Source organism: Aphanomyces astaci (assembly GCF_000520075.1).
Source record: "Aphanomyces astaci strain APO3 unplaced genomic scaffold supercont1.100, whole genome shotgun sequence".
NCBI classification, from domain to species: domain Eukaryota; phylum Oomycota; class Saprolegniomycetes; order Saprolegniales; family Verrucalvaceae; genus Aphanomyces; species Aphanomyces astaci.
The window spans coordinates 171474-183881 of NW_009798363.1; the positions used below are offsets into that span (position 1 = coordinate 171474).

Here is a 12408-nt window from a genome sequence, read left to right on the forward strand (position 1 = left end):
TATTCCTTTGATAGCTAATATGATGACAGCATATTACGACTAGAGGTTTGGAGGATTCAATACAGTACACAAGTCTAAAACGTGCGCCGATGACTGGTGGCCTACGAAAATCGCTACTTTTGAAAATCCGTACTGCAGGTGTTTACTATTTAAATTGATATCCTTTGAACCTCAATTGATGGGCTGCATCTTACGGTTATTTTTATATATGTATCACCTCAATATGTGTTGTAGTCAACGAGAAATCGACGAACAAAGTGAGCAAACAGCGATGCTGATGCCTCACGTTAGGATAAAGTATGGGATCTGTATTGCTAAATTTATCTCTTTGATTGGTTCATTTTTGGCTCGAAGCATCTTGCATATAGAAGATATTGCTTGTTTTAGATAATTCGACCGGTATCAGGTTGATTTTTCAAAATATCTAACATTTCAGGACAGAGGTAGTAAGCAGTACTAGTACATACTAGTACTACCGTAGGTTCATCACCTCAATGGTGAGATATTTATAACCATATACGTACTGTAGTACTACTACTACCTAGTACTGGTATGTCAGTGTCACCTTCACATCCAGCCGCTGTCGACGTGGTCATGCGCTTCCCGTTCGTCTTGTCTGTGGTCAGTGCCGCGTTCATCGAGTTCGACGGCCATCGCTACGACCTCGACCCAGCAACCCAGAACACCCCCATTCGATTGACGGACCAGCATCTGCGTCCACCGCCGCCGCGCCTCCCGTCTGTGTTTGACATCTTCATCGGCATTTCGTCCTACCGAGACGGCGTGCGCTGCGGGTTCACGCTCTTCACCGCGTTCTCCCGCGCAACACACCCGGATCGAGTGTACGTGGGGGTTGTGGATCAAGTGTTGCCGACGGATGCAACCTGCCTGGACGAATACTGCAAGCTCTCGACAAGTCACTGGGGCGAGTGTAAGTTCAAAGACCACATCACGATCGACAGTCACGACGCCGCCGCCTCCCAAGGCCCGACCATCGCCCGCCACGCGCAGCAGCAGCTCATCCGCGATGAGGAGTTCTGTCTGCAGCTGGACGCACACAGCCAGTTGCTCGCAGACTGGGACACCAAGCTAGTCAAGGAATGGGTCCGCACTGACAACGAGATGGCCGTGCTGACGGCATACCCCTCGGGCTTCCACATGATCGGCGAGAACGGCACGTACCCGCACCTCTCCGCGTCCCATCTGTGCGACCACTCCAAGCGGTCTGGTCCCGACGACATTCCCTTCGCCACAGGCATCTTGTTCATCGAGTACTCGGAGCGGCCGCAGCTGTCGGCGTTCTTCGGCGCGGGTCTGTCGTTCTCCAAGTGCCATGCCGAGAAAAGGGTGGCGGTGGACAACTACACCAAGTGGCTGTTCTTTGGGGAAGAATCCCTACGCTCGTACGCGCTATGGTCCCACGGGTATGACCTCTACAGCCCCAGTCGCCACGGGTCGGTCGTGTTTCACAACTGGACCAACGACCCTTCCCGCACGTCGTACGTATGTATATATATAGATTGCATTGGGAAATTTCCTACTATATACACTCTATATAAGGGCTACCTGGGTGTCACGCCGGGGAAATTTCCCATCACTTTATTCTCACCTCTTTCAAATGTCTTGGGACTTTTCACCAATGGATTCACACCTCTTTGAAATGTCTTGGGCCTTTTCATCAGTTAAGTATGCTCACCTCTTTCAAATGTCTTGGGGCTTTTCATTCGTTTGTGTTCACATCTTTCAAATGGTTTGATCCTCACATTGTTCAAATGCCTTGGATCTTTTCACCAGTTTAGGCTCACAACTTTCAAATGTCTTGGGACTTTTCACCATCACATCGTTCAAATGTCTTGGGACGTTATGTTCACCTCTTTCAAATGTCTTAATTATAACTCACCACTTTATGCTCACAACTTTCAAATGTCTCGGGCCTTTGCACACCATCCTATCTATGTTCACCTCGTTCAACTGTCTTGGGACTTTGGATTGCTTGTTGACCTACTGTATGTAGTATGGGTTCTATGACAATCCCCCTTCACCTGCAGACCCTTTCTTGATAAAACTGATCCTACATTTGTGCTAAACTAACTTTATGCTTGTAGGTACATGCATCACCCACTGCCCGAAGCCGCGCGGCGCCGCCGGGCGGACGAAGAGAAGGCCAGTGGGAACCGCGTGCGCGCGGTGCTGACGCTGCCGTTCCATGGAGATGTAGACACGACTGGCTTGGCCTGGTTTTATAACGGGTCGGTCCGGTCCATCGAGTCTTTTCTGGGCTTTCACGGCGTGTCCAATGCTAACGCTAGCTGGGACCAAGAACGATGCCATCAACTGCACTGGGTGCCGTACGAAAGGCCAGAGATCGTCGAGCAGTTGCTCCCGGGGTGGGTCCAGGAGGCACTTGGGGCTCACGAACGCAGCAACGACATGCACAACCTCGTCGCAGATACGTTAGAAGCCCTGAAAGCCCAGTGGACCAAAGACAAGGAGCATATCCTGCACAACATGGAGCTAATGCACCTGAAGGGCCTCGAAGAACGCACCCATCTGCCGGCGTCCGTAGCGGAAGTTCTGCCGGCGATGGCGGTCGTGGTCGCACTGGCGTCGGTGGCACTCGTCACACGCTGGCGACGACGGTGTACTACTAGTAGCCCTGGTAGTAGTACTCCTACTACAAGTAGTAGTAGTGCCGCCAAAGGCTCGGACTACGCGTGATGTGGTAACTCGGTTCGTTGGACACGTAGTAATACTACTAGTATTACTATAATTGAAAAACGAACAAAATGTACTGTACCGGTACTACCTCTGTCCGAAAATGTTTGCTACAACCAGCAGAAATCGTGAATGAACTTGAAAATAGATAAAGTATAATGTTCAAAAGGTATGTATTTGTAGAGGAGAAATCATGGATCACCAATAGAAGATCTTCGCACCAAAAAACATCCAATCAAACCAGCAATCATACATGCAAAGCTCTATACTTTATCCAATATATGTAACATGGACGACTCCAGGCTTAGTATAACGTTGGGCAATCAGTTAAGTATGCTCACCTCTTTCAAATGTCTTGGGGCTTTTCATTCGTTTGTGTTCACATCTTTCAAATGGTTTGATATCCGCGATGAGGAGTTCTGTCTGCAGCTGGACGCACACAGCCAGTTGCTCGCAGACTGGGACACCAAGCTAGTCAAGGAATGGGTCCGCACTGACAACGAGATGGCCGTGCTGACGGCATACCCCTCGGGCTTCCACATGATCGGCGAGAACGGCACGTACTAGTACATACTAGTACTACCCCTGGGAGACCACACTAGGCGGTTCTTAGATGCGTATCTTGCAAGGACTTGGTACTTACTAGTACTACTAGTACTTAAGACTTACGGGACAGCATTGAATATTAATACCAACCTTGGATACTATGGTTAATATAATATAATTGTTGAATTAAAAGCATGGATGACATGTGGATGAAATTTGGATGACATTGGATGAAGTTGTGGGATGAAACCTAAAGTAGTGACCAAGCCTTACGTTGGCCCCGAGCGCCCGGGAGGCCGTCTGCGCAAGCGCGGCCGTACGAGAGCGCGGATCTAAGCTTCTCACTTCACCGAATGATCTATCTTTTCTTCTTGTCGGGCAGCGGCAGGTAGGCCGTAGGCCGTGCCGCTCCCAGACGAGGCCTGTATACAATGACCTAGCATTATCCTAATTTACTCTCATCTATACTAATTAGGATATGACCTAATATTAATGGTGGATGACGTTGTGATGACGTTTGGATGACACATGATACTATCACGGATATTTGAAATCCATATAAATAATTAGTAGTACGCTGTGTGCTGTGGTTGTTGCCTGGGGAGTTAAACCCTATAAAACCCACATACTATTCGACAATAGTGTTGTTTGATTGGGCAAGAATGTCAATGTTCAACATAGGTTAAATGGAAAAACGTAACAACGCGATTGAAGTTGCAACCAACGTTCATCTAACAATCAGCCACGCTTCTCTCTCATGCACTTCCGAGCCGCGGCTGCCTTCGCCCTGGCGGGTGTAGCATCTACGTCCGTGGACATGTACAACCCACCCAACATCAACTACAACACGGAGCACGGCATTGTTCGGCACATCCTGGACCCAGCAACCCAGAACACCCCGCTTCGCTTCACCCAGCAGCATCTGCGTCCACCGCCGCCGCGCCTCCCGTCTGTGTTTGACATCTTCATCGGCATTTCGTCCTACCGAGACGGCGTGCGCTGCGGGTTCACGCTCTTCACCGCGTTCTCCCGCGCAACGCACCCGGATCGGGTGTACGTGGGGGTTGTGGACCAAGTGTTGCCGACGGATGCAACCTGCCTGGACGAGTACTGCAAGCTCGCAACAAGTCACTGGGGCGAGTGCAAGTTCAAATCCCACATCACGATCGACAGTCACGACGCGTTAACGTCCACAGGTCCCACGGGCGCCCGCCACGCGCAGCAGCAGCTCATCGGAGACGAGGAATTCTGCCTTGAACTCGATGCCCACAGCCAGCTCATCACGGCATGGGACACCAAGCTAGTCAAGGAATGGGTCCGCACCAACAACGAGATGGCGGTGCTGTCCACGTATCCCATGGGGTTTGAGTACATGCACGCCCAAGACTTGACCTTCCGCGACTCGATATCCACACACCTCTGTCGACACATGCACCGGTCCAGCGCCGACGCGATCCCGTATACCAAGGGAAGCTCCATCATCCACGACTCCGAGTGGCCGCAGATGGCCGTGTACTTTGGCGGCGGACTCAGCTTTAGCAAGTGCCATGCCGAGAAGCGCGCCGTGGTGGACGCCAACATGAAGTGGTTGTTCTACGGAGAGGAATACCTCCGGACTATGGCGCTATGGACGCACGGATATGACATTTACTCACCCAGTCGACATGGCGTTGCTGTGTTTCACAACTGGACCAGCGACCCCCATCGCATTCAGTACGTTAATATGCTAACTTTTGTCTTTGTTTTAAACCCAAACTTTGGCTAACTTTAGTGGTAAATCGCCAAATCCATCGATCGATTCTTCGTAGTACTTTGTACTATGTAAAAAGGTGTACGAATTGAAGTTGCATACACTAATTAGATGTTGACGAGGGTTTTCCGGAATCTGATTGGCTCATAAATCCTTCCTTTGGTTGTGTTCGATGGTGGAAGAGTGGATTTGATTGGCCAGTTGATTCGTGTTCTGGGTTTTGATTGGTCGATCGATTGTCTGTCGATTCATGTTCGATTGAGCACCTCCTCCCCCTCCAATTTCGAATCGACTTGACAATGGTTCAACTACAATTAGTAACTAACTCGCTATTAATAGTATGTATTGCGTTTCTACCGTATTTACTAGTAATAGAATTATGAACACGGAATAGTATTACTATTTCTAGTGGATGAACAATTCACGGGGATACACACATATTGTGCATTTCAGCTAGCATTCGAATCCATTTGATCCAATTTAAGCTTGTACAAACTATACTTTGCAGCGATTAAAATATATGGTCTTTCTTTTCCCCTATATTTGGCCTTTTTTGTGCTGATTCTTTGCCAAATCTATCGATCGATTCTCATTGTAACTACTGACTTTTTTATGTATGTAAAGAGCGTCCAGTATCACACTAATTACTACTTCGATGTTGAATTGGTCGAAGAGTGATAATTTGATTATTGGTCACTTGGTTCGTGTTTTTGATTGGTCGTATACTACTGTAAATCGATCCAATTTCGAATATATCGACTTGACAATCTATGGTTTGGGCCGAGTCAACCGTTTGGATTGGCAGAAATTTTAGAAGAATGTGATTTGATTGGTTCTTGAATCGTAACGATTTGACAACAACTATTGTACGATCTAGTTTTTGGAAAGATACCCCCCCAGCCGCGTTAAACGCCAAGTACGACCAAGAACAGCAGACTTATAATCGGCTCAAGAACATCCTGAAGCTCCCGTTTCAAGGATATGTGGATATGACGGATGTGGCCAGCTACAGCTACGGACTGGTGCGATCGGTGGACCAGTTTATCGAGTTTTCCGGCATCTCCCCAACCAACGCCGAGTTGGACACACATAGGTGCAACCAGCTGCACTGGGTGCCGTACGCCCGTCCCGAGGTGGTCGAGGCGTGGGTGCCTGGCTACCATATGCACCCACTGGCTCCAGCAGATATTAGCCCATCTCAAGCAGCAATGAACAACAAACAAGTTCAAGCGTTGATGGACCTACTAGTTAACGCGACTAGTAGTACTAGTACTACCCACGACCTAGTAGCTGCGGGGAAGCAAGCGATTGCAGATGGATTAAGCCAACAGAAAGCCAACGTGGACGAGTTACTCAAGCAGGTGGCGGCGTTAACTAGTCTTAGTAACGAGTGGAAGCAAGTAAAGAACGCCGTGGTTCAAGACAAAGAGCAGCGGTGGACAGAGCTACTTTTGAACCAAGATTTGCTCAAGAAGATGGAAACGCAGCTCAAACAACTCACGGAAGCGAGAAAGAAGGACTCCTCTGTGGTTGAGATGTTCTTGCCAGGATTTGGGATCGCGGGGCTGGTGGTGGTCGTGCTATTGTTTGTGTTGGTTCAAACACGACGAGGAAGGACCCAATACCACCAAGTGCCCACCACCCAATCATCCTTAGAATAACAAGAAAAAAGAAGAGTTGGGTGCGTATGCGACGTGGTTAACGTTATTAGGCAGTATAGGGTTCAAGTGTACGTACATATGTGCGATGATGATCACGTAAGACGACTACTTAGTTGACTTCTAAACAAACGGAATGTATAGTTATCGTAACATCTCGTTCGTGTGAAGGCAGGTTTCATTCCATGCATATTATTCGGCCAAATTTGGGATCCAGACAGATAATTTTTCATTTTTTGCCGATTTCTACGAAATTGCCAAAATATCAAAGAATTTGGCCCTCTTTTTTGACATCCAGACTCACCCTTTTACTGGATTTTGTGTGTACAAAGATGTGATTGATATTACTCCACGCTAATTAGAATCTGTTGCTGATTTCAATCTGATGGAGCAGCCCCTCTCTCATTCCTATGTTAGATACAGGTAGGTGACTATAGGTCGCTTGATATTCCGCCATGCTACTTACTATAGTATCACTGAGGCGAGTGTTCATAAGTGGCTAGTACATACTATCGAGTACAGGTACGAATATCGTACACTCGTAACAGTGTAAGTACAATTGTATAGAACCAATCATAACAAATACTATGGGTACTGCGTATTTCAGTGACCTGTCGAAAAAACTACAATTGATTTCATGCCCGATATGTTTATAAGCTTGTTTTGACGCATAATATAATTACCTCCACAATACAAAAGAATGAACTTGTAGCGCTGAATATTATTTCGAATGATGAACCTGATTGGCAGGAATTTATTTCGTACTTCGAAGTTCGATAGCCAATCAAATGACCTTATACTTGATCCCACTCGAAGAAAAAGTAGGCCTTGCATTCTGAAGTTCCGTGAGCTATGGTGCAAGAAGCCTAGAAACGACGATATTTTGAGCACTTTTTAGAGCGTTATACCATTTGCAGTATTATTTTTTCCTGGCAAATTAACCACAAAAACGATAGATCTCGACAAGGTGAATCGATCATGTGGTTCCAATTCACAATTGACGAAAAAATGAGAGAGCTATTTTAGTTTAACCGATCGCCTTGCTACAACAGAAATGTATGGGCTCGGACGTATTTTGGCCATCCCATACGTCTTGACGTTTGTATGGGCCAGTTATCCCTACGTAGATTGAGTTTAACCTATCATTATCCAAGGTTTAACCTCGCAGATTACTGGAGGATTTCTGCGCTTCACTTGCAGTGATTATGTGACATTTGATTTGGATCATCATATGCTTTACTGTCCGGTTGAGGGCAACATACCCGTATACTAGTACTACGTAGTACTAGTACTATTTACTGTTAATACAGTACTTCGAAGTACTATTGTGCTTTTCACTCGTTTTGGCTATTCACACCATAAACCTGGGTGTTTGTTACATCGACCCCAGTGTTTTAGATCATCCGTACAGTGAATTAGGATGACGTTTCGTTACAGAATGTAATTATAGGGAGGTCATTTATGCAACTCCCTCGCTTTTGCACATTTGAAAAGTGCAAATCGAAGTTATATCTGCTATTCTCGGGACCAAATTCACAATTCACTGGTCTTCATGAACAACTTTTGATATTACAAATGACACACAGCGAGGACATGCGCCTGTGTTCTACCGTACAGCGATGTACGTATGGTTCCACATCGTAGAAAACCACGCCATCTTCTTGTTCCATCGCATAGTACATGCAGGTAGCGCGTACTACGCGATGGAATAACAGCCAAGGTGTTTTGGTCACTTCAGCATCACATGTGATTATTATTGCTCAGAGTTATTAGGTATTTATAAAACCCCAGTGAATTACACTGGGGTTTTATAAATACCTAAAACACCAGGTATTTATTCAACTTTGTGTAACACAGTTACAGCAGATGTACCACTCTTTTAGCCACGTAAAACCGACGCCAAAACAAGTGCAAAGCACAATATTTACTGTTAATAGTACTCCCGGGGTACTATTTACTTACAGACTACAGTACTTTGCAGATGCACAATATACAGGTCGCGTAACCGTGCCCATCATCCGGTTCTAATCAGATGACTAGTCGACACCTCTTCAGTCCAAGGCGTCACTTCGCTTACCAAGATGTCCTCTCGCGAGACCAAGGTGTTCTCCCGACGATACATCAATGGTTGGTTGCGCGATCTCGCGAGAGGACATCTTGGTAAGCGAAAGGAAACCTTGGACTGAAGGATGAAGGATCCACATTAAAGTAACACTTGCAGTACTGTGGATTGATACACTGCGCGATATGCGATCGTACTATCCGCATACCCTTGCTTTCTTCGTGGTTGTTGGTGGTCGAGGTTTTCTAGGCAGTCAAAGATGTACTCACGTTAGTACGACTTTTTCGGTGGCAAGTGCAGAATCCACACGAACCCACTGAGCGTTGGAAGTACCCAATTGGGGGTGAAGGAGGCGAAAGGTGCACGGGTGAACGTACTGTACCCACATCTGTGGTGGGATTGACTGCGTGAAGTACAATTCCCTCATTACTATTAGTTCCATCCATATAAATCTCATTGAAGTATTTCGGGTCAAAACAACAGTAGAACGGGTTTACTGTAACCAGTTCCACTGTTGTTTTGAACCTCTTACTAAGGGGTTAAGTGCAGTTAACCCCGGAGATTTAGCATCGTATGTACTCCCCGGGGGTAGGACGGAGTCCCAGGTTACAGGACTACAGTACTGGAGAAAAGGTGTATCCGGATGTAATAATTCCCTCATTGAAACAGTATTTCGGGTCAAAACAACCGTGGAACTGTTAAATGAGGGAATTATTCCAATCATCCACTTGGTAAACCTTGGTACTTGGTACCGGAGTACTAGTATTTATGAAGCCAAAGTTGACTTACTATCAATGACAAGAGGTGCGTGACTACATGGTACAGTATGTATGTTGTACGCATCCATTTAGTAAACCTTGGTACTTGGTAGTGCAATCACAGTCTGACGTTAATGATTGGATTGACTTGGCTGTAGATGAAAGACCATTCATTTTCCAATTTCCACCATGAAGTTCGCACTTCTTCTCGCTTTGACCGTGGCCGTCGCTGCCTTGGCTCGAGACCAAATTGTCCCAGCCAAAGTTGCTTGGGGCGATGAGGCCCCTGACGACGGTTTCGAAATCGTCGGGGACCAGGAAGCCCAATTCGGCCAGCACCGTTATGTGGCTGGGCTCAAGCCGGCGCCCAATAACATAACCGTGTGCGGCGGCAGTCTGATCGCCCCCAATGTCGTTTTGACAACGGCGCATTGTTTGACTGGTAAACTACCGTCTGTGGTCGTGGGCACGCACTATATATTCGGTTTTGCCGACGGGGAACTGGCCACTGTCACCCAGGAAATCAAAGACCCCAGTGGCGCCGACTTGGGCATCGTAATCTTGGACCGCAACATCACGAGCATCCAACCTGTGACGGTGTCGTTTGAATTCGTTCCGGCGGACGTGCTCACTTGGGTACGTGGCTGGGGACGCCTCTGGGGTCGTGGCCCCAAATCGCGAGTACTCCAGGAGGTCAGCGTCACGACCTGGAACAATACCAGGACATCGGCTGCGTTGTTCCCCCATCCAGTGAATGATACCGAGTTGGGTGCTGGAGGGGTGGAAGGAGAAGACTCATGTGACGGCGACTCGGGGGGACCGTTGACCATCGAAGAAAACGGTACCGCGCGCTTGGTGGGGGTGATCGCCCGGGGTTTTGGCTGTGGTCTGCGCGGCATCCCAGGTATCTATGAACGCACAAGCGCTGCTCGTGCGTTCATTGAACCGTACTTGCCAAAGTAAGTCAGACTTGCGCGTGCCATAATGAAAGCGACATGGCCTAGACGCAACCCACTTGGTTGAACATACAACCGACTTGGTTATGAAAGGCCAAACTCGCTCGTGTAGTGTTTGTGGTAAACATCGTTAATTTGATGAATAACAACAACCTGAATAGCGCCGAGGGATTCGCGATATTGAAGTTCGCAAAACCATTCTGTCAGTGGAAGATATCTACTTTTGTATGCTCGATGCAATCTCTTGCATCATTGAAAAACCATATTACTATAACAGGCAGAACGTGTCCTAGTGGCACTTACTGTTATCGATCTCTGCACGAAGCGTGCTGGGAAAAGATTATTTTCGAGCAAACGATGGATTATTTCCGAGCGAGGCTTTGGGATGGAGCATTTTTGAGCGTACTTACAGTTAGACTGTTGCAGTCTTTTCCAGCGTACTTACCGGTAGATGGAAGATTAGCTGTTGTGATGGAGTGGATTGTTTTAGAGCATTACTGATATTACCTAATGTGACATCCCTCGGTTACACGACTTACAGCGTACTGCATCCACTGGGACAAACCGGATTGATAGTTCAAGGAAGTTAAGATATTTCGATTCAATTTTGGATACACAACACACTGTCCACAAGGGGTTAATGCGCAAACCCCGGGCATAACATTGTACGTACGTTATCCGGGGTGGAGACGTAGTCTCCGTGGGGGAAAGGGTATGGTCGTAGTATTCAGGATTCATCCCATGTCATCCAAGTCATCCAAGTCAAAATATAGGCATTGGCGAATTTATTCTATTAGCTTGAACACAGTAACACACAATGAAATTAATATATACTACTCTGGAAAGAAATATAAGGAAGTGGATGTAATTACAAAATAGTACTTGGATTTTGTATGTGATGACTTCGTGTAGTACCAGTGTACTACTGTAGTACCACCCATCCATATTGGTACGGAAGGTGATCTGTAAATTTAATATGGGATAAAGTATGAAGCATCAATCCATGCAGATGTCCTACTTTCGAAGTGGGTGATAATCAGATATTTTAATATGGGCTGAAGTAAGGCATCTTCAATCCACCCTAACTCTTTTCCTTCTATTTTTTCTGACCAATGGAAGTCGCGTTGGATTCGTCGTGGTTTGATTGGTCTATCGATATCGAATCCATCCAGTTTGGACAATTTATGAAAAAACTATGCACCATTATATACAAATTTCCTTATATTTCTTTCCAGAGTAGTAATCGATTTCATCCATGTGTCATCCCATCCGTAAGTCTTAAATACAGGTTTGCAAAGGTCTCTCTCTATTGACGCACTCCCCCAGTCCGCTTCCTGCCACCATCGCCCCAGATAGCAAGAAGACGGTCACCGCTGTATTACGCGGCGATGGCGGACGGTGGAGTGCAGGACTGCTTCGATGATGGAGGACATTGTAGTATGACCACGGCGGCGGATAGTGGGGTGGCAATGATGGTAGACGGTGACTATAATGACCACCATCATCGATGTACTGTACCGAGCAATTCTAACGAGTGTCCCCGCAGCCTTCGCGATCGCAGGTAAGTGGTTTCCGTAGGCCCGTCACGGTGCGGAACCGTCTTCTTACCGGCACTGCCGTGGATGCCACAACGTTAAACTAACTTCACGTTGCGTCAACTACTTGTGAGCACCTGGGCAAGGATAACGCGCCGCCATCGCATGGCCTAGCTTAGCATTGCACTAAAACACCCCTGTTAAGCCAACCTTGCTCGGTGTTGGTAATTACCTGATACGGTTATTATCACACAGGTCAAGTGCCCTGTGTTGGCGTTAACACTGCCCGGATAATATTACTCTTATCCGGTTATTTGATGCAGTGGCTGTGCATGGTTTGGTTGTTGCCTTTACCCTCCAATCAGATCTGCAGATCTGATTGGTATCCCACTCTATGTTTCTATGGCTATGATTTGATGTTGGCGGCA

General features: G+C 47.0%; 4 protein-coding genes across 4 annotated transcripts; all 4 read left to right on the top strand.

Annotated features, from left to right (window-relative positions):
- Nucleotides 1–560: 560 nt before the first annotated feature.
- On the top strand, nt 561–2809 carry H257_17207 (hypothetical protein). The gene is made up of 2 exons (XM_009845907.1): nt 561–1499; nt 2106–2809. The coding sequence occupies exons 1-2, from the start codon at nt 595–597 to the stop codon at nt 2716–2718; spliced, it is 1518 nt and encodes a 505-aa protein (XP_009844209.1). The 5' UTR covers nt 561–594; the 3' UTR covers nt 2719–2809.
- A 239-nt stretch (nt 2810–3048) lies between these two features.
- Nucleotides 3049–3282, top strand: H257_17208 (hypothetical protein; the record flags this gene model as incomplete). The annotated part of the gene is made up of 1 exon (XM_009845908.1): nt 3049–3282. The coding sequence occupies one exon, from the start codon at nt 3049–3051 to the stop codon at nt 3280–3282; it is 234 nt and encodes a 77-aa protein (XP_009844210.1).
- A 722-nt stretch (nt 3283–4004) lies between these two features.
- Nucleotides 4005–6704, top strand: H257_17209 (hypothetical protein). The gene is made up of 2 exons (XM_009845909.1): nt 4005–4974; nt 5889–6704. The coding sequence occupies exons 1-2, from the start codon at nt 4019–4021 to the stop codon at nt 6670–6672; spliced, it is 1740 nt and encodes a 579-aa protein (XP_009844211.1). The 5' UTR covers nt 4005–4018; the 3' UTR covers nt 6673–6704.
- A 2974-nt stretch (nt 6705–9678) lies between these two features.
- Nucleotides 9679–10452, top strand: H257_17210 (hypothetical protein; the record flags this gene model as incomplete). Its single annotated transcript, XM_009845910.1, has 1 exon — nt 9679–10452. The coding sequence occupies one exon, from the start codon at nt 9679–9681 to the stop codon at nt 10450–10452; it is 774 nt and encodes a 257-aa protein (XP_009844212.1).
- Nucleotides 10453–12408: the final 1956 nt, after the last annotated feature.

Coding starts and splice junctions, on each gene's coding strand:
- H257_17207 (XM_009845907.1), top strand. CDS start 595: ATGCGCTTCCCGTTCGTCTTGTCTGTGGTCAGTGCCGCGTTCATCGAG. Junction 1,500..2,105: donor AACGACCCTTCCCGCACGTC/GTACGTATGTAT, acceptor TTATGCTTGTAG/GTACATGCATCACCCACTGC.
- H257_17209 (XM_009845909.1), top strand. CDS start 4,019: ATGCACTTCCGAGCCGCGGCTGCCTTCGCCCTGGCGGGTGTAGCATCT. Junction 4,975..5,888: donor AGCGACCCCCATCGCATTCA/GTACGTTAATAT, acceptor TGTACGATCTAG/TTTTTGGAAAGATACCCCCC.